This window comes from Leptonotus elevatus, chromosome 13 (assembly GCF_054856555.1).
Source record: "Leptonotus elevatus isolate MCC_2025b chromosome 13, RoL_Lele_1.0, whole genome shotgun sequence".
In the NCBI taxonomy this organism is placed as follows: domain Eukaryota; kingdom Metazoa; phylum Chordata; class Actinopteri; order Syngnathiformes; family Syngnathidae; genus Leptonotus; species Leptonotus elevatus.
The window spans coordinates 2,974,982-2,996,762 of record NC_141251.1 but is presented as its reverse complement, the minus strand read 5'-3'; the positions used below and the strand labels follow the sequence as shown (position 1 = coordinate 2,996,762).

The 21,781-nt window shown below is 41.1% G+C and overlaps 1 protein-coding gene across 1 annotated transcript in view; it reads left to right on the top strand.

Annotated features, from left to right (window-relative positions):
- Positions 1-260: 260 nt before the first annotated feature.
- Positions 261-21,781, top strand: part of LOC147163481 (protein bicaudal C homolog 1-like) — a 62,416-nt gene continuing 40,895 nt past the window's right edge. Inside the window, exons 1-2 of the mRNA XM_086093758.1 lie at positions 261-679; positions 14,273-14,319. Of these exons, the coding sequence (XP_085949884.1) occupies positions 481-679; positions 14,273-14,319 (246 nt within the window). The 5' untranslated portion in view covers positions 261-480. The remainder of the gene's footprint in view (positions 680-14,272; positions 14,320-21,781) is intronic.

Sequence of the window (21,781 nt, the reverse complement as noted above, 5' to 3'; positions counted from 1 at the left end):
TAGCGCGCAGAGGTCAACTTGTGCGGTTTTGCTAAAACAAAAGAAATGCTTGTTCAACTAGTGAGGACAAATCGACTAGCATTCTAGTACATGAACGTTATGGCGTATAAATGATGGAACTAACGGGCCATGGCCCCTCTTATACTAGTAAAGGGGAAAAAGGGATGCTTCAAGTTGGAGTGGGAGGAGTCTGAGTGCAGGACGATGACATGTGAAACTTTGCTTGGAAGACTTTTTGTCAGTGTGTGTTTGGCGCAGCCTCTGCACTTGAGCGCTCAGCCTGCAGAGAGAGAGAGAGAGAGAGAAAGAGAGAGCGGGGTCTGCCTATTTTTAGCACCCCCAAATCGGCGCTCAAATGTGGGGAAATGACGGTCCGTGAAGGCTTGGCGAGGCCCAGCTCCCGAGTGACGGAACACGCGGCCCAGCGCAACTTTTTTTTTTGAGGCCTCCCCCCCATCATCGCCGACGAGTAGCGCCGCCATGGCCGCCCAGTGCGACGCTTTGAGCGGATACTTGCAGCAGCAACAGTCGGACCCGGGCTCCAACAGCGAGCGCAGCACAGACTCTCCTTTGCCGGGCTCAGAGGATGACCTGAGCGGACCCCACCAGCTGCCCGACCCGGAGTGGACGGAGGAGCGCTTCCGAGTGGACCGAAAGAAGCTGGAATTCATGTTACTAGGTATTATTATTATTAAATAAACAAAAGTTCTGTTGGATATTTTTGCAGCGCTGCGTCTAAGCAGCTTTTGTTTAATTAACAAAAACACAGCAAAAAAAAAAGTTGTACTCAATTTAATTTGACCCATGGTAACAGTACACGCGGGATTTGTTTTGATTGGCCAGTGGCACTGATCATCTGCTAATCACGTGCGTCATCATCTACACTCGGGAATTACAATTTAGCTCGGGTCTTTACAGCACGAATGCTGCGTTCAGTACATTCGTTAGTTAGGAGGAAAAAAAATGGTGGGTCTACTTCATTTCGTAGCGTGTTTCTTTGCTTCATTGCTTCCAGTACACGTAAGTGTTTTATTTTTATTGTTTCGAGGTGCTGTCATGAACATTAACTGCCGTCAGAATTCAGACATCATTCTTGTTGAAAGTTGATTTAAACGATTTTGGCAATGTGTTTCTTCAAATCATATTTATAGTGGCAATTAGCGGTTCCACAACGTTGTCATTTTTCTGCCCTCTGGTTGGTTGCTTAGAAAAAAAAAAACTTGTCACAGCTAACTTCAACTAGCAAAACATTTTTGTAGCATAATGTGCATCCTTGGTGAGTATGGTGTATTTTATTTGAATCTTTTAATGTGGTTTTGGCATGTTACAGGATCAATATTTATTCTTCACCGCTTCAGATGACATACGTGGTATTGACATTTCCGAGCTTACGTCACAAGTCAAAATGGCGGTCGTACTTGGTGAAATTACCTTTCTGTTCATTGAAAAGCATTGGGCTTTGGATAGTTGTGATTTGATTTGTGCGGATTATTTTGATTTCAAAATGGCGACTACTATTACAATCTGCCTGTCTGTATGCTAGTCACAGGCAAAAGCAATAACAAACAAAAAAAAAGAATACATCGTTTGTTTTCAGGAAGCGTTTGCATTGCATTGTATTGCGAGAATATCAGAAATGTTCGGAATTGTCAACTGTAACTAAGTAAGAGTGTTGTTAAAGTTGGACAAGTCCCCACTCAATGCAAGGTAACACCGAATACGCATCCTGTGTACCCAATGTTGTGGCCGCCCAAGTTGATGTTTATCTCTCGGCACTCGCGTCGTCCTCCATGTCTGGCGTTGCCGCGCTTGCTCAAGTGCATTCCTCAAAGCTGCATGTCATCTCAAACTCTTCCAGGAAAACAACTTAGCTCGCGAGCGGCCCAAGAGCCAAAAGTGTCCCGGACATACCATGCGCCACGTCACGCTGTGTGTCAGTGTGTGTGTGTGTGTGTGTGTGTGTGTGTGTGCGTGTGCGTGTGTGCGTGTCATGTTCAGTTGATTGGATGTTCCCGGTTTGTTGGTTCGCCAGCAGCCTCGGCGGAGCACAGAATGCGCGTTCCTCTGTCCAGCGCTTGCTCGCCTCCTCTTTATTTATTAGTTCAACTCTGGAAGCCACATTATCTGAACCATGAAACCTCTTTAACCTTTGACCTTATCCTGCCTCCAGGAGTCATGCAGGATGTCTGATCATTTGGTTGTGGGTTGCTTTTTTTAGGGCCCGACCGATACCGATTTTTGGCTTGATTAATCTGCCGATTATTTAAAAATATGTTTTTATCTTGTGTTGTTTTTACAAGTCTTGGGACTTATTTTGCTAATCATGTGGAAATGTGTGTTAAGTCCCCAAAAAATCCTTGGATGTTTGCATCCTTGAATTTTGAGAAAAGAAAGTCTTTTAATTATTTTAATATTAACTTTAAATATAACTTGTAAGGACAATGACAAAATAAAACAATAAGAAAGTGAAATAAGAATTAACTAAAATAATAGCAACTGAAAAGACAGTTGAAAACAATTAATGACTGTTCCTGTGCGTTTTGGCCTCTTGGGGGCAGTGTGGTGCCATGCGTCCATTGTATACACAAAATAAGTACAGAAGAAAGTTACTGGACTGGGCTCCAAATGAATTTGATTTAAATAACTACTTTGTCACACATTGGGAAGCATGTGTGCATTTGCGTAGTGTTATCTTACCCGTGGGTATGTGTTCCCACGGCAATTGTGTGTGAATATTCGTTATTTGAAGGAAAAAACACTCCCGAAGTCAATGCTAACTTCCTGTTAGCATTTGAATGGGACCCTTCCTTCGCTTTTAGCATTAGCGCCAGGCTAGCGATGTTTTAAAAACGAAGCACGTTTTGTATTTAAATATACAGTAGATGTAAGTCTTATTGTCATGTGTTTAGTTTACAGTTAACTCCAACTGGGGTGTCATTAAACAACTTAAAGGATGCTTAGGGATAACAGACGCTACACACTTGCTAGGTGCTAATGCTACGCAAGCAAAATGGTGCATTCATGGTACTTCCAGAGCGTCGGAAACGTCGATTTGTCTTTGATGGTAACGTTTTAAGGGGAAAATAATCGTCCAAATGTGTTTGAAGGGCAATAATCGTCCGATTATAATCTGGCCGCCCTAATTTTTTTTCTTAACAAAATCTCAGTGCATTAAAACAATTTTAATAAAATAAAAATCAGCAAAATAGCAGAGATGAGCTACTTAGTAGTCAAGTGTGCTTTTCTGAAGTAAATCTAAATCTGCTCTTTCTCGTTCGTTTCAGCGTTGGTTTCATGAAGTTGTCCGTCTCTAACATCTGGTTGTGTTTTTTTGGGGATTAGCTTCTGTTTGACATGTTCGGACCCCTTCTGATCGTATGGACGTTATTTCACGAGAGCTCTGGTGTATTTTTACGTCTGCTTTAATTGTGTGTGACCGTACCTCTGACTTGCTTCTTTAAAAATAAATAAAAAATAGTCATGTGATGCTTGGCCGAAAGCTACTGTCCAATCATAGCTCTGCATCTGCCATTTGTACACGACTTGATGGCCAACTGCTTGTTACATCGTCAAGTTGCTTGGAATGGTGGCGTGAGACAGTCAAAATACAAAAATCATCTTTTGGTCATCCCAAGAGGGCAACATCAAATGACAATAAATAGAGTAAAAGTAGAGAGTAATAAATGATGTAAACTAGTAGCTTGCCGTCCCAAATCTGATCTGACCGTCTTTTGAATAACCTTCGTCAGTGTATGTTGGCCTGTATTAAATCTCTCTTTTGTTTTAATAGCCATTCTGGACGATTGCGATTTTAATCAATACAATAATGAATAAAACATATTTTAAAAAGGTTGAATTCATTAAAAAATAAATTTCAAAAATAAATGTTCACACAACAATAATGAATACTGATTTTAAATACATTTTAAAGAATTAAAAAATTCCATCCATCCATCCATTTTCTGTACCGCTTGTCCTCACAAGGGTCGCGGGAATTATTATTATTTTTTTTTTATTAAAATTAAAAATAATTAAAATTAAAAAATTACAATTCAAAATAAAATTTGGATAAAACCGAACTTAAGAACAACAACTTTTAATAATCAGCACCAACTTTGATTGATTCAAATTGAACTCTTTATTTATTCCTATTGAGCACATTTTCAAACCGTCCATTTTTAAAATGACATCATTAATCAAATTGATTTGATGAATTCCGTCTTATATTCAATGAGCATTTCTCTTACGTATTCAGGACCTCTAAATCATTTACTATGAAAATGTCACATCAATGTGAAAGTGCGCGTTTTCATTGTCAACACACCGCTGAAGGCAAACGTGACCCGGGGCCACCCGAAATGACTTTCAGCTTGTGTGGCGTCCGCTCGTCCTGCCAACGAAACTGCATCCCAATTGTGGCCTGCGACACAACGCATCCTGCCCGGGATCGAGGACCAAACGTGTATTTTGAGCAGATAGTGAAGCCTTTAATCACATTTGACCAGCATCCCATAATACAACAATGTGGCTACTGAACACGGATTGACATACTTTTTATGATATGGAAAAACGGAGCAGAATGAAAGTTTGCAATTATGCGAGCCATTAGAATCAAGAATTTCAAAAGTCCTTCCCAGCACGACGCTGACGGTGCACGGCGGCCATGTCGTCACGGGTTGTGTGACTTTGCGGAAAATCTGGCGCGACTTCACAGGGGCTCGCAAACCCCGCAGTCGTCTCTTTTTTTTTGGCCCGCTTTCTCCAGGAAGAAAATGGAAACTATGAAGCCAGCAGTTCCAGCGCCATCTTTGGACTGAGCCAGTCCAATCAGTAAATAGATTTTTATTTTTTTAAGGGAAAGCAGAATCTTGCCCCGGTAGCCATCGCAGTTTACTGTTGTGTTTTTGGCACCGCCGACTGGATCTCCCAAGTTGTAAGAGCTTGGAGAGCTTGACAGCGGCATGAAAGCCTGAAAGATGGCTTCATGTGGACAACAAAACCCTGTGTGGTCACTTTTCTGCCTGTTTTTTTTATTTTTTTAATCTTTTAAAAGACAAGAAGACAAGTGTGGTGGGAAAGCATTAACATTTACTCCTGGGCCAGTCATCCACCTTGTCTGCATTCAGATCCAGGTCTTCCCTCTTATATGTATTTTATCATACAATACAGTCAAAATGGTGGTAAAAGTAACGCACCAACAATTGACAGGAAATGGAAGCATTAATGGTATTACTTTATTAAAAATTTCGGTCTCACACAAAAGATCCGCGTTCGCTATCCATGTCTACATTAGCCTAGCCACCAAATAAGTGTTTTAAGTTTCAATTTAAAATCACTTTTATTTTGGTGGCGTCACGCCGTCTTTCTTGAAAAACGTCATCCTCGTGTTCCTCCCGGGTGTGCTGAGTAAGACTTGGACAGGAAGCGTGCGTCTTGAGGGGGAATGCGAGCAGGCCTTCACGTTCTCTTGCTTCCTCCGGAGGATTCAAACAATCTTCTGTTGTCCTCAGAACAAACATCAACATCTTGACAAGTTATATGTCAAATACTTGCGCTTGTTGTTTTTTTCTTTTTTTTAGTCTTATTCCCACGGCGAAGCTGTGTCGCTTTAACAAAGAATCAGGCACGTGTCCTTCTTTTTCCCCATCATAGCCGTGTGAGGCCGCGCCTCCTTCGCAACGTTTCCAACGGGTGCCGCCGTCAAAACAAACGTGCTCCGAGGACAGCTCGCTTTACATTTCCTTTGACAACTTCACAATAAAAGCAAACACAGCTGTCGCCGCTAAAAGGCCTTTTAATGTGAAAGTAGCAGAAGCAGGAAATGACCTTCTTGGAGTTTCAGTAACCATCTGTTCACATCTTTTTTTCTTTTTTCTTTTTTTCCTGATTTCCTTCTGCAGATGTTGCAGCCAGCTCCCGGCCAGGCTTGATTGAATGCATGCGTTGAAGTTTAGGGCCTTCAAATGGCTTCACTCGAGCGGGGTCTGTTATCCTAACGCATATTTTGTCTCACAATATAAAGGAAAACATCAAGCAAGCTTATAAGCGAGTAAGTTGTCTTCGGATCAGCAAAAAAAAAAAAAAAAAAGTACTTACTTTGTCTTCATTTATTTTGTAAATAATCATTTTTCCAAGACAAAGTTCCGTATATCTTCTTCTCTTTTTTTTTTTTAAATAATGAAAAGACCTCAAACTAAGGCACATTCCCTTCCTTTAAACATATGGAGAGTGAATTACAAATGAGCCTTGGTCCAATATATTAAAAAATAATTCAAGTAAGCCAGTCACCAGCTGCCAAACTCATTTACAGCTACCAGCCAGACACTCCTTGGTCATGCTAACAGCTAGCCGCTAGCCACTTAGGTCAGAAACTTCTACCGTATCGAACAATGACGGCGTAATTAATTAGCAGTTTCTTAGCGTCCCTAAATTAGCGATTGAACATGAGTTCGGGATAGCGTTGTGTTGATGTTGGTCGCAACGACAAAGTCAATCAAAGAAATGTCTAAAAGCGACTGGAATTCTGCCAGTACAGGCTTTCCAAGTATGGGGCGGTCATTAACTCATTTGCTGCCATTGACGGCTATAGACGTCAAAAATTCATTTAAACTATTTCTATTAGTTTGACATTTTGTTCCCACTTTTGTTAACAAGAAGTATGAAAACCTAGAAAAAAATATATTGTAAATTTAGAACAGATATAAAATTTGTGATTAATCTTGAGTTTAAATAATTAATTGAACAAAAAAGAAAATATTAAACAATTAGAGATTACATTTTTAAATTGTAATTAATTGTGTGACTTCAATAGTTAACTCATGACTAATCACATTTTATATCTGTTCTAAATGTAGACCTTTTTTTTCATACTCTTGTTAACAAAAGTGGAAACAAATGTCAAACTAATAGAAATAGTTCAAATGAATTTTTGACGTCTATAGCCGTCAATGGCAGTGAATGAGTTAATCGCGCGTTCAAAAAAATTAGTGGCGCTAAAGGAACTTTAAATTAACTCAAAATTAACACCCTAATTTTGACACCCCTAATTTATATATTTATTTGTTTGTTTAAATGCAACAGGTAGACATTTCTTCTGCACCTAATATTCAATGTATCTATTGTGTTCAATGGAGAGAGAGAAAAAAATGCAGATCTTTTTTTTTTTTTTTTAAACCAAAATATTTCCAAAAAATCTCATTTTCAAGCTTTAGTTTTAATACCGCAATTACAGTTATCACACCGTCACAATCTAATATCAGTCAAAAATTATGTCAAAATTATCATTTTAAAAGCAGCTTTTTAGCATATTGTGTTAGCATAGCATGTTAGCATTGGATCTCAATAGCGGCTTGTTCATCGGACATGTGTTTTTTTTTTTTTTTTTGCGTAACCGCACTCCATCCATTTTCTATAGCGGCCGCCTATCCCGGCTTCCTTTGAGCCGCGGGGCAAGGGACACCCTGGACCGGTCGCCAGTCAATGGCAGCGAGCGGCGTGTAACTCAAGCTGATTTCACAGCGGGGGCTCCCTGCCGCCGTGTCGCCACCTTCTCCTTCCTTTCTCGCACCTTCTCGCTGGCCCGTCGCCGCAACAACAACAACATGCCGCTCCAATTAAAAGCACTCCATTCCACGTTCGCTCGCATTCCTCCATCGCGGCCGTGATGAAGCTCCCGGCAGCTGCAATATAATTGAGCTCCAGTTGGTGGAAAAAGCTCTGTAATTCATTACTTAAAAAAAGAAAGAGAAAAAAAAAAGCGCAGCCTGGGGAGTCTTATTTCAGCTCTCTGACCCATTTCTGTGCCGGCGGGGCTGTAAATGAATATCTGTTATTCCACGGCCCGCCGACATCTTTTTCTCGTGCAGATTTACATTCTGTCTGGTTTGCGGTTGCTATTTTAGAAATGTTTCTTTGAGGGTTTGGGGGGCAGGGATTGTGGGGTGGGGGGGGGGGGCACCCCTGACTTACATCCACATACATGTGGGCACGCCACTTTAGCCACGCCCCTTTCGGCGTTTGCCTTTTTGGACACGCTCTGGTTTTGGTTTGTTGTTCTCCATCCGATCACTCAGCAGTGACTGCAAGCTGCGCTTCGTCCCTTTTGCCTGATTAGAGAGAAATTTTAAAACATTCTTTTGGATCTATTTGTGGAATGTTCTTCACTTCGGTGCAGAAAAAAGGAGATATGATTTGCGTGAACTTGATGTTAACTCATTCGCTGCCATTGACGGCCATAGATGTCAAACATTCATTTGAACTATTTCTATTAGTTAAAAAAAAAATCTACTTTTGTTAACAAGATTAGGAAAACCTATATATATATTTTATTGTACATATAGAACAGATATAAAATTTGTGAAGTCATGGGATTAATTACGATCAAAAATGTTAAGTCGCGTCAGGCGATACATTTTTTTAATTGTAATTAATCGCATGACTTCAATAGTTAACTCACGATTAATCACACATTTTATATCTGTTCTAATAGTACAATAAATAAAAAAATTCTCGATTTGCATACTCTTGTTAACAAAAGTGGGAAAAAAATATTAAACTAATAGAAATAATTGAAATTAATTTTTGACTTTTATAGCCGTCAGTGGCAGTGAATTAAATAAAAAGAAATAAAACATTAAAAATTTGGGGCGTCAGGCGATTAAAATTTGTAATCATAATTAATCGCATGACTTCACTAGTTAACTCACAATTAATCACAACTTTTATATCTGTTCTAATAGTACAATAAATAAATAAAAATCTAGATTTTCATACTCTTGTTAATAAAAGTGGAAAAAAATGTTAAACTAATAGAAATAGTTCAAATGAATTTTTGACGTCTATAGCCGTCGATTGCAGTAAATGAGTTAATTTCCTGAGCATTCTGATTGGCCGTTTTTGACAGTATCAGTGGACGCATTTAAGTGGTGAGATCAGCCAAGTCGACTTGAGAAGAACACCGCGCCGGCGGTTCTAATATGATTAACGGCGATTCCCCAACAATATCATGTTTACACAGCAACCGTGTCCAAGCGAGACGCCCTCCCTTTTACTCGGCAGGGGACCCGATACTGGGCTGCAGATACCAGGCACCAGGAATGCGCTGCCTTGTGTAATCGCTTGGCATCATTTATGAGGGATGATGCGGGAGGAGGCGAGAAATGAAATGAGCTTGATATCTGGACGTCTCTCGCAAATTCTTGCTCACGTCGTTCGGTCGTTGTTGGTTTTAGACGTGGTCACTAATTCACTTTTTTTTTTTGAATCCGTTCAATAAAAGAGCTAAATCAAAACAACAAATATTCGACTTCCATGTAGCAGTAGTCAAAAATTCAAAAAGATGCCCAAGGTTTGGGGTTAGGTTTGAGTTGGGAACAGGAACGTATACGCGTGACAACTTAGCTTTAGCACTTTTTAAGTACCGGTAACCTAGCGCTAAACGCACAAGCCTCGTCACCGACGTACGTCCCATCACGACTAAAAGAGCTAAATCAAAACAACAAATATTCGACTTCCATGTAGCAGTAGTCAAAAATTCAAAAAGATGCCCAAGGTTTGGGGTTAGGTTTGAACAGGAACGTATACGCGTGACAACTTAGCTTTAGCACTTTTTAAGTACCGGTAACCTAGCGCTAAACGCACAAGCCTCGTCACCGACGTACGTCCCATCACGACTTTGTGGGAATAAAATCGTCTTCTGCTAAAATTGTCGTCACTGTTTAAACTTGTCTCTGTGCATGTTAGCAAGTTAGCTTCTCCGGCTCACTTCGCTTAGCTTAGCTTACTCTTATCAACACATCACTAGAGCAGTGATCGATTGTGAGTTTAAAGTGTTTATTGTTTGGGGAGTGTTGTGAACGAAAAAAACAAAATAAAGGGTAGATTATCCGAGTAATCCGCGGAATAATCAAAAGGTTGATCGATTCTAAAAGGTTTGTAATTGACAGCCTAGCCAAAGAAACGCCCCTCGCTGGGACGCCAAGGCTGCTACATTGTTAGCATGACGGAGTGTTGCCAAAAGTGAAACATTAGCGGTTTGTTGTTGCATTTTTGAGGGCGTTAACTACAGGCTAACCACTTGGCGACCGTTTTTTTCCATTTTGTGGATAAACTATTGATAGTAATCGTTGATGGCAAACATATTTTGGTTTAAAATAAACAAAAGGGTGATTATCTTTGAAGGCTATTTTGCGATGCATGGAATTGGAATACATATTGTGGAAAGACTTGAGTAATCTGAGTACTTTCTAACGGATTGCCTGTTGTAACGTTGTTCGAACGAACGGACACTTGTTTACGTCACAACTGTAAACGAACGCTCTTTGTGGAGTTTGGGTATTTTTCGTCTCCGTTTTGGCTCTCCTCCCACAACCTGCATTTCACCCGTCCCGTCGAAGCTGAACTGCTACGCGAGTGCAAGAATCCGGCAAGGAAAAAAAAACTGTCCACGACTTCTGGATGGCGTTAGAAGGTATTGTTTGCACGTGGATCGCAGCCACAACTGTAGAAATCAACACTGTTTACATTCCGCCCGTGTCGCAACAGTGGAATCTCCCGCATTTAGACTCTCTGCGTGAAATAATGGAGAACAGACATCATATCATCTGTCGGCGTTTAAGGCCTTCGTGCTTTCCTCCGCAGCGCGTCGCTTCGTTTACATGCCGCGACAGATGGACTCGTCGGATACGTTCGCTAATTGGAGTCGCCGCCGCCGCCGCAAAATGACAAACTGACTTACGACGAACACTCGATTTCCTTGCCGGCGCTCGAAAAGCTCGCGGATTCTCAAGCGATCGAGGAAGAACTCGATTCTTTTTTTGGCGAGAAGGCTTTCAGCACATTCTTGAGTTGGTGCCAAATAACGGATGCTGTGGCGCGACTTGATGGTTTAAGACAGCTGAAGGGTGCGCGGTTCTGAGCAACGACGACCCACTTTGTTGACATAACGGCCACATGAAGGAGAACTTTGAGGGATCGCGGTCTTTCAAGATGGCGCCGTTTTTTGTTTTCGACAGTACAGACAATACAAGAAACTGGTATCGGACTATTACTGATGTTGTTATCGGCCTGATACCTGTCGATTATTTTTTACAAGAGATTGTTAAATCGGAGATCATTGTCGAACCATCGACAAAGCTGTTCCAGGGCCTGCAGACGAGATTGTTGTCGGCCCGGAGTGACCATTTTTCGTTCCAAAGGCTGCTACAGTGAAGGAAAAACTCCCGAGTTCTGTTTCTCTCTATTTATCAAACGACGAGCCTCTTCGCATTTTTTTTTTTCAGCGTGATGCAACGCAAATAGCGATGAACTGCAAAATTCCTGATTTGAAGTCAAGCATGTCAAGCGGGCCCAGGTTCGGCGTAAGCGTTATAAACACCGATGGGGTCCACCGATGGGGTCCTCGGCGCGATAAGCGCCCCCCCCCCCAGTGGGTGTCGTAATCTTCCCGTCTCGGGTCTGGGTTCTCCCGCAGCTGGTTTGCGTGCCTCGTATGTTTCCCTTTCAGTTTGAGGCTTTTTGCTCATGTTTTCTCCAAAGTTCTTGTCTTCTCTCTTTTTTTTTTTTTTTTAGAGATGAAGTCTTTGATGGGAGACTTACGTCACTTTATTGATTGGCTGCCCGTTTTATTAGTTGGTACGGAGAGAAGGATGGTCATTGCTGTTTGCAATATGGCCGCTAACTATGTGAAAACTTATTTTTAAGCGTCTGTCCGCACAACAGCCAATTTTCAGTTTTCCCTTTTTATTACTTTTTTTTTTTTTTAAAGTACTGATCCAGCAAATATCCAGACACCATCTGTTATTAGCAGAATACGGGATTGAGAGTTTAGCTTGGCCTAAATCAGGTCCGAAATGTAGCGACAGCAAAACAGTCTCAATGTGATCATAAAGTGCTCGGGTTTGTCGTTTACTGAGCGGCCTGCGAAAGTGTCACGTCTCCTCGATGACGTCGGCGCGCATCGCCGAAGGCCGCAATGTCTGCGCCGAATGGCAATAAAGCAGATTTTATTATTATTATTATTTTTTTTTTCATTTTAAGTAGGCTTCTCACATTCTGCATATGCCTTGAAAAATATCAGCGTTAATAAGCGTCCGCGTCTGGACAATTTTGATGCATCTGCCCACATTGAGATCCGCGGGATGCGCCTGACCCAGATTCCGACGAGACGGCAACGGATCCCGTCTCGGGGAACGCCGGTTAAAAGAGGCGTCATTAAAACTTCCTGTTCAAATGATAGCGAAACATGAGAATTCTCCTCGGACGGCAGATATGCATTTTTTTACATCGGCGGCGCCGCCGCAAAAGTGGAAGACTTGCAGATGTGTTGGAGTGACGACAAGCCTCGTTGGCTTTTTGCTGTTTGGCCCCCGTCTTCATCCAGCTCGGGTCCAACTCAAGTCAAAGTCGGATCAAAGTGGTACTTCGTCAAAATAATCCGACTGCGTGTGTCATATTTTTAACGACTGATTAATTTCGCACCGGTTGCCGCTCGTTGCATCAGCTGTGGCCCGAATTTAAATCGGATGAAGTCGGAATTTGATGTTTGTTTTAAGGATGCGCTTCTTTAACTTTTGAAGCGCATTCTGCCGTTTTCAATCACGTTCCGCCGTTCGTCTCAATCGCTGTTCTCGAGACGAGAGCAAATATGTCACAATGTTGATGCATTTTTTTTTAGTTCTCTTAGCTAGCTTGGAAGCTAACTGTCTGCTAGCATACGTGTCGCAAATGAGAAACATGAGGTCAAGTGCCGGTGCCTTTTAATTCAACTTGTTTTGTTAGTGTGACTTTGTCGGTGACTAGAAAGTGTCAAAGAAACAACATCTCTAATAATCAGGCATTTTGTATACATTTATCGAGCTTATTTTCCATTGCTGCTGTTATATTATGAAAATCAATCATGCTACAGGCTACTTAGCGTTCCTTCAAATTTTGCAGGTCAGTATGTTCTTTTCAATCCATTTTCGTGGTTCAAATGTTTCGTCTCAATAAACTAGTAACATAGCAACAGCAAATATGTGATGATTTTGATGTATTTTTTGAATTTGTTAAGCTAGCTTGCAAGCTAACGCTTTGATCGGCTCCACCTTGACGTGAAACGAAACTAAACCGTTTTTTTTTTGTCTACATCATGTTAATGGCAAATTCAAACCATTACGATTCAGCTTGATTTATAAGTTTGATCTTATTGCTGCTTAAGCGAAAGTAATTTTCTCCAGCTCGCAAGGTTGAAAATGTCTGTTGCTAGGCAGCTAACAAAGACAAAGACAAAATTCCATACTGTATGTTGTCATTTCCTACACATTTACTGAGTGTATTTGGCATGGCTTCTTTATATATCATTACAATTCATCATCCTACACAATTATTTGATGAGACAGTTTGTTTTACGTGTACTGCCCCGAATAATATACTTTTTTCTTTCTTTTTTTTCTTTTCTTTTTTTTTTCTCTTTTTTTTAAGAGCTCAGTATTGTTCATTCGGAAATGTCATCATCATTGCTCTTTTATTTTTTTTATTTTTTATTTTTTTTTGTGTGTGTGTGTGTGTGTGTGTGGGTGAGTATGTGTATGTGCGTTATTTTTTTTCTTTTATTTATTTTTTCTCGTTTTTTTAAGAGCTCAGTATTGTTCATTCGGAAATGTCATCATCATTGCTCTTTTATTTTTTATTTTTTTTATTATTATTATTTATTTTTTGTGTATGTGTGTGTGTGTGCGTGCGTGCGTGCGAATAATATACTTGACCTCAACCCTATTTTACGAGAAGGTTACGTGGTTCACATTTATTAACAACCAGCTGCAGTTCAAATCTCAGGACCGGCTGAGGGCGTTCGTCCGTATTCTATTTCGTGCTCGGAAAAAGACTTTCAAGCTCTTGTAAATTGCGATTTTTGTTTTGTTTGCACCGGGACCCTTCTTATGTGGTTCATATTCGTTCCTGGACTGCAGTTTTCCGAGGCATTCCCAGAATTGTGCCGAGGAATCCGGCAAAGAGTGCAAGTCGACGACAAATTGGCCCAAACCTTGTATTAATTTCACCATTCCCGGCTTCCGTGTCACGCGATACCAACGTTGCCCTGTTCTCCATCAATTCGGTCACGCGGGATTGTTTTCCAATCTTTTTTGGGATGACAGACAATGACTTTCACGCTATTCCTGTAAAACGAGCGGCACCGATGACGCAACCATAAACGCTGCCACGTTGAAGACGCGATCGTCAAGAGCGAGGTCGTGACTTATTTGATGGTTTTTATTCTTCTCTGTTCCCGCTCCAGCTGCCTCAGAGGGGAGAGTCAACGGCGGGGAGGATTTCTTTCAGAAGGTGAGTGTTAAAGGGTGTCTTTTCTGGTAGGGGGGGGGGGGGGGGTGTGAGGGGACGTACGCACACACGCACGTCAGGTGCTCTGTCCAGTTGTTCCTGATTACAAATCCAAACAAAACATAAAAAGAAATGGAACCGACGCTGACGTTGAATCGCCGCGGGCCGCCGCGTTTTGATCCCCGGCAACGCAGCTGACACAACACCCGGGGTCGTTTTCTCGCTTATGTAACGGAACACAAAGCGCACGTTTGTGTTTGCAAACGTGAGTTTGGACGGAGAGGATTTAGTTCATGTTCTGAAACTTTTGAGTACACCAAATACTTTTAGTCAGCAACTCGCCTTATCATCGTACGACTCGGAATCGTTTTGATTACTTCATGACGTGTATCGATTTTGTGTCAGCGGCTCCCGAACTTTTTACCTCCCAAAAAATATTTTTACTCCTAAAGAGTACATTTCGTTCTATTGTAAGCCTCTATAACATTATGCAAACTTTTTAAGCATCAATATTGCTCTTAAATATAGGAAAATGAAAACAAAAATAATCCTGTAAGCCCACGTCGAACAAAATATTTCATATATTTTTTTCTTTTCTTTTTTTTTCTTTTTTTTACCTTTTTTTTTTAAGAGCTCAGTATTGTTCATTCGGAAATGTCATCATCATTGCTCTTTTTTTTTTCTTTTTTTTAATATATATATATATATTTTATTTTTTATTTTTTATTTTTTTTATTTTAATATTTCATATGTTCTTGTACCCCAAATAAAAGTAATATCTCATCTTAAGTTAAAATGTATACATTAAGCAATGAGCAACATATTCATAGCAGTTTTTTCCATTCCTCCAGATTTGATAGTTCTTGTCCTCATTAAGGGGTTACTTTATAAACTGGAGCCTTCCCATGTTTGACTTTGGGTAAACCCCGCCGGACGAGTCACCACTCGCCAACCAATCGTACCTCTGCCATTCACACCGACCCGAGCCCATTTGAGCTAAATGGAAGCAACGCTGGTTGCAAATTTCCAACCAGCCGTGATCGCTAATCGTTTTAAGTAACCCCAAACCACCCAAAAGGCTTCGCAACACTGCACTGTTTTTCAACCATTAGAAAAAGTACCGTTTTTGTGACGCTAAATAGCATAAAGGATTCCAAGGGTTCGAGTTCTGACCGTGAACGATAGCGCTTGAAAATGAGAATTGGTCGCTAAAGGAAAAGGATTTGTATGCATTTGAATTGAAACGAGTTACTTCTCAATACAAGCTTTGAGTTGCTTTGATTTTTTTTTTTAGTATCTTTAAGGTCGCAAACAAAAACTTTGGGAGTTGAAATAATCCCCAAAAATGTGAATGGCGTGTTCTAATGGGAACTGGTTTGGCCCAATCTTAAACTTCCAGCGAGGACGAATGGACAGTTTAATCCTGTCATGTTTATAACAATTGTGTTCAAAATGGAGGAGTTTTGTCAGCCCAGAGTGTTTGTCAAAAAATGTCTAAAGCTTGGAAGGCTCCAGTGCATAAACTTTTTGACAACATTTTTTAACGTCTTAGCGGTTTTTGACTGTTTCAAGTATTTGGTATTGGACTTCATGATGCAGAGGCAAGATGACAATTTAAGAGTTCCTGCCGCACATTTTTGAAGGAAAAAGTAATGCAAAGCAGGTGCATTAAGTGTCCTCCGAAAGGAATTTTTACTCGTTGGAATCTCTCCACCTCTTGTGCTTCGACGGTACGAGTTGAAATCCCGTCAAATGCGCCACAGAGCCACGAGAAGCAAATGTGCCTGGAAAGGGGGTGGCAACTTTGGCCCCCTTCAAGGTCGCAAGACCTCAACATCGTCGTCAAGGTTAAATCATCAGTTTGAAACGAGCGCGAGGCTGTTTTGAGTTGGGAGACCGCAAAATGACCGCAAAAGACCGCATTTCCATTTCAAGCCATTTGTGCGCAATCGCCCCCTCAGATAGCGTGACCCGTGTCCAACCGTCCGTGCCTCGTTCAAGGCTGGGAAAATAAACACGGCTTTGGACCGCGCCATGCTATCGTGTAGCGTTAAGTGAATGAAGTGCTTGCGTGCCATACCTTGAAGCTGTTGAAAAATGGAAACTGGTAGTTTGACCGCGTTCTTCCAGCGTGGATGACATGCTAAGCTAGCTGCGGCGCACGCTGGATTATTATTATTTTTTTTTTTTTTAAATGAAGGTACCACAGTTGGCGGAAGAGTAATAAGCTTGTCGAAACGGACGAAAGCGGCGCAGTAAAAAAAAAAAAGAAAAAAAAAAGTCCACCCCCACATTCCCCCCCCCCCCCAGGCCCAGTTCTCACTCTGACTCACCGTCTACTGGACTTCCTTTGAGTCCACAGCGGCGCAAAACCTCATGATGTCACCGCCAAACCAACGGGATGACGAGCAGTACGTAATCACGTGCATTCAGCGGCCATGTTTCGCAAGCTCCATGCTAGGATGCAGAAATATCATGCATTAGTGGAAAAGTAACAATGTGTTACGAGGAAGAGAGTTCTTGTGTGTGGCCCGGTGGGTGGTGTCTGGTCGGTGCTGGATTTCACCTTCCTTTGGTTTTCTTTGGTCCTCTCGGGTCTCCTGACGGCGGTGTTCGGTTTAGGTGAACGGTATGGGATTTTTTTCTAATAGGTTTTTGGTGAGCTAACAAATACACGCACGCACGCACGCACATACACATTCTCACCCACATACAAAAAAAATATATATATATATATATATTAAAAAAATAATAATAAAAATAAAAATAAAGAGCAATGATGATGACATTTCCGAATGAACAATACTGAGCTCTTTAAAAAATAAAAATAAAAATAAATAATTAATAAATAAATAATTAATAAAAAATAAAAAAATAAAATAAATAAATAAAAAAAGGAAGAGAGTTCTTCGACTGAATTGTCCCGCTTAAAGTCCATGAACTGGTACGCTTTTTTAGGCACGAGCCGTGCAACGACATGTTAATGAGGAGGCATTAAATGATAACTGTGTGTGCCTTTCGTACTGCTTAGTGGCATTGCGAAATTCGACGGGTGAACATCTAGCACTTCACTATTACTAGTTACTAGTTCACAGTAGTAACACGTAGGAAGAAATTTTGGCTTCCTGCATAAAGACACCTCAATATCAGTACGGAAACGGTACAAAAATCAGCAAAAGCGGCAAAATAATATTTATATTTTTTATTAATTCAAAATATTAGGATGCGTACATGTTAATTTATGTAAGTGCTGTATATATATATTTATGTATACACTGTATGTGCTTTCACATTGCATGTCTTATTTTTGAAGTCCTGTATTTGACTGCATCTGATGTCATCCGTTTTAAATATTGGTAACACATTGGCACTCGCGTGACTCAACGCGTAACGTTGCTTGAGTGTGCGCGTGCGTTTCTCTGCTCTTCTCCATTACGCTGCCAATTAGCCGAATGCTACAAACTGGGAACAAAATAATTCACTTTCATTGAACGCACCTTGAGTCCACTTCAGGGCCAGCAGGGATTTTCTTATTTTATTATTTTTTTCTGCTTCTCTGCGAAAAAAACGTCATGTCGGTTGACTTGCCGTGTAAGAAAAAAAGTTCTACTCGCGACGTCCCGCTGCCACACACACACACACACACACGCGTTCCAGCTGAAACAACAGCTGCGCCATCGCAGCGCGGGCCAGGAAGAAACATGCCTCCGCCATGTTGATTGCTGCAGCGATATACTACGTGCACGCATACCGACGCGCACGTGCACGGTCACGTGCGCCCGACACATGTGCTGACTTCCAGTCCCGGACGTTAAAAAAAAAAAAAGGAAATCTTGTTTGATTTTGCTCGCACAGCAGCTGGAAACCTCTAAGAGGCGATCATCATGTCAAGGCTGTGCGATGGAACCAATCAGCGGCGACGTTTTCTATTTACGCATTCCGCGAGGGGGCGTCGGCAAAGAGAGAGGTGTCGCGTTAAAGGTAAAACGGAATTTTGTGCATTCGGAGGGTTGTCGGCGAGTCTTTTCATCAAAAAAGAAACCGCGTCCGTCCATGAAAGCAGTGTGTGGTCTTGACAGAAATCAGTCCCATCTGCTCGCCGCCGCCAAGAACAGCAGCGCTGAACAGGAAATGTCTCTCGCGCTCTCTGAACAAGGACCTCTTTTTTCAAAGACGTCCCCGATGACGCTTCGAGAGTTTGGGGAAGTCATCGGAGCCGTCGCGTCCTTTCAAATACGCTTTTCAGTTCATTATTGGGTTTGTTCGTACCTCGTCCTCCATTCGTCCATTTTCTCGTGTCCTCACTAAAATGGGCGGTGAGTTGCCGGTCATCCCGGGCTGATGTTAGACAAGAGGCGGGGTGCGCCCCTGGGGTGCGCACAACCCCGGACTGCTCGCAAGTCAATTACAGAGCTCATAAAGACAAACGAGTCAGTCTTTAAAGTTTTGGGACTGTCGGGAGAAAAACCCACACAAGTACGGGAAGAAGAAGTAAAACAAAAGTAAAGGGTCAAAGCTGAGATTTTTGGACCTCGAACCTTCTTTGTCCTTCACCTAACACAGCTGATGTTGGGCAACAGGCGGGGCGCACCGTGGACGTGTTGTCCAGCCAATCACAGGGCACGTATTGTGTGTGCGTAGACGAACAGCTGTTCGCACTCAACATTCTCACTTCTGGACAATTTCGAGCAGGGGTGTCGGACTTGAGGCCCGCGGGCCAGAACTGGCCCATCTGGACAGAAGACAAATGTTATAATTCATTGTTGTTGCTAATTTGGTCCACTGGAGGGCACACTGATGACCACTTCAGATTACTATGCGATAAGATAGTAATAAATGTGAATATTTCAGAACGTAAAGTGCAAACCGAACACAGGAAGGCCGGAGTCAAGATTCGAACCGCTCAGTTGTGAGGCAGATTATTATTTTTTTTATCCAGTTTCATTGAATTAGATTTTTGCAAGTAATTGATTGTATGTGTAATTTTTGTAATTGATCTTTTTTACGTATGTTACTTATTTTTCTAAATCCAACTCACTACACCACCCCCCCCCCCCCCCATTAATTGTGTTTCCCTCTGGTGTGCATGATTTGGCCACCAGGGGCAGTATAAAGACTTTCACCTAACTAAACGACACCAAGTGACTCGGTATCCAGCACTACGTTCGTCATTATTTTGCCGTCGATAATGAATATATGCCTGCGAGTATTGCTATATTGTCTGTCTATGTGTGTTGCGGGAATTTTGTGTTCAAATATGCGTTTTTAGAAGTGTTATGACACATATATGCCGTTTGTTAACCTGTCTATGTCGTTTCCTATGACGTGTTAGCATTAGGCTAGCGGACTTTAATGTAAAGTTGTGTGAAATTGTATTCAGTTTGACGCTAAACTTTAAAGGGGAGGAGTCAAGTCAAAAATGTTCTTAATATGTTCTATGTACCCCCCAATTTTGATTTTAATGGGATTAAAATTGCATTTGTGGAATATGAGTAAAGCAGCTAAAGCCGCCTGTTGTTATCCATCGCAGAGGGCGGCCATTTTGTCACTTGCTGTGGACTGAAAATGACATCACAGTGCCAGGCCGGCTCATCGATTTGCCTTGCTGTCTTATTTCCCCTTTTGGACGCATCAGCATGACCCTGAAATGAAAAAAAAACCCAAAACATTTTTATTCCACATTATCATATTGAAACGGAGTTCTGTGTTGCATTTGCAAAAAATTTGGCAGTAACGTCAACCTCGTACTTCACAAGCGTTGCTGATTGCGTTCTATTTTTATTCTTGTTGCTATTAGATGACAACAATTGTACTGTCCACAGATGTGCAGCTTGATCCAATCGCCGCAAAAGCGGAAATAATGCCACACATGCTCCATATAAAATAAATACAATTAAAAAAAAAAAAAACTTCTGCTATGCAAATTAGGATTTCAAAGCAGAACAGAAAGATTTCATTTACATTTTGCCAATGCAAGGTTGTGTCCCCCGTCGGCTTGAATGCGACTGCAGGACGGACGTGTCCGAAATGACGGTCAGATTTGAAAGACGCGCTGGTGCGATGTGTCGCGCTCGGCGAGGACGCGCTGTCAGTTTGCGTTAGACACGACGACGGACAGACGCGACTACGCCCTCAAGAACATATGGTGGAATTTAAGCACTTCCCTTTTTAATTTGTAGCCCCCCCGAAACCCTCCACCCCACCCTTAAGGACACGGGCTGTTTTCCATTTTGGCAAGTGAAACCGGTTAAATTACAAAATGTTTTTAAAGGGGAACTCAAGTCTGACATTTTCCTTGCAATAATGTGCCCTCGATAGTCTAAAACAAGGTTATTTTAATTAACATAAACTGATGAAAAACAGTGTTTCCTCTACACTCATTTAGTAGCGGTGGCCTGCCGCTCCTAAATCCTAGTCGTCGCTCCTTCAAGGCTGGTTGGGAATGCAGCACGCGGCGGTACACCGGATGGAAAAAAGTAAAAAAAAGATGACCACAAAACATCGGAATTTCGTGGGTTTTGTGAACTGGCGGTGAATTTTCGCTGATCGGCACACGCATCGACGGATAAATGTCCGTGTCGTGATTTATTTTATTTTTTTCACAACCCCTAAAAAAAACTGCTGAAAAAAAATATCCTAGAAAAAACACTGAAGTTACTGTAGCTAAACTTGTAAAAAGTGTGTTTGTTAACAAAATAAAATAAAAAGGGAAATCTAATTGAAAGTCTGCACTCTTTATGCTACTTGGATTTGATTTGTGGATGAATGTTTTAGCAAAGTTTTTTTATTGAATTTTTACTACACGTTTTTTTTTATATTTTTTTTGTACAGAAGAAATTCACAATAAAAAAAAAAGACACAAAAAGAAAACTTAATGAATACTAAAACCAGTAAAGAATTAAACTAAAACGAAGCATGTTTTTGAAGCAAAAAAAACTAAAAACTTACATAACTTACTTTACTTACCTAGCTCATTCAATCGCAGCCATTTTCACTGAAGCAACCTCTTTCGCTCCCGGCTGTTTAACTGGAATTTGACTGATTTAGCAAGGCCCACAGAAAATTGTGTTCTATTGCTATAAAACATGGAACCTACCAAAAGAAAGATTAGAGTATTTTCTTTCATCAGGAAAAAAAAGCATATTTCTATCTGTTTACGTTTTGCAGCATATTAGCATTAGAATATAGCTAAGTTTCATCATTATTCATAAATCTGTTTAAAACAGTGAGGCTTGTTTGCAAAATGGCCCTGGCTGATCTCTTATACTCTGGTGCCACCTGCTGGCCGTTTCTTGTAATAATTACCATTGCTTCAACCGTTCTCTTCAGTTCAGAACTAGCTACTACTTTAGAACTAGCTAAACTAGTTAAATTAAACACATAAATAACTAAAAAATAAAATAAAAACAAACTATCGTGTGAAAATTCCCAAACTTTTAGGTCAGCCGGGTCATGTTGAACATTT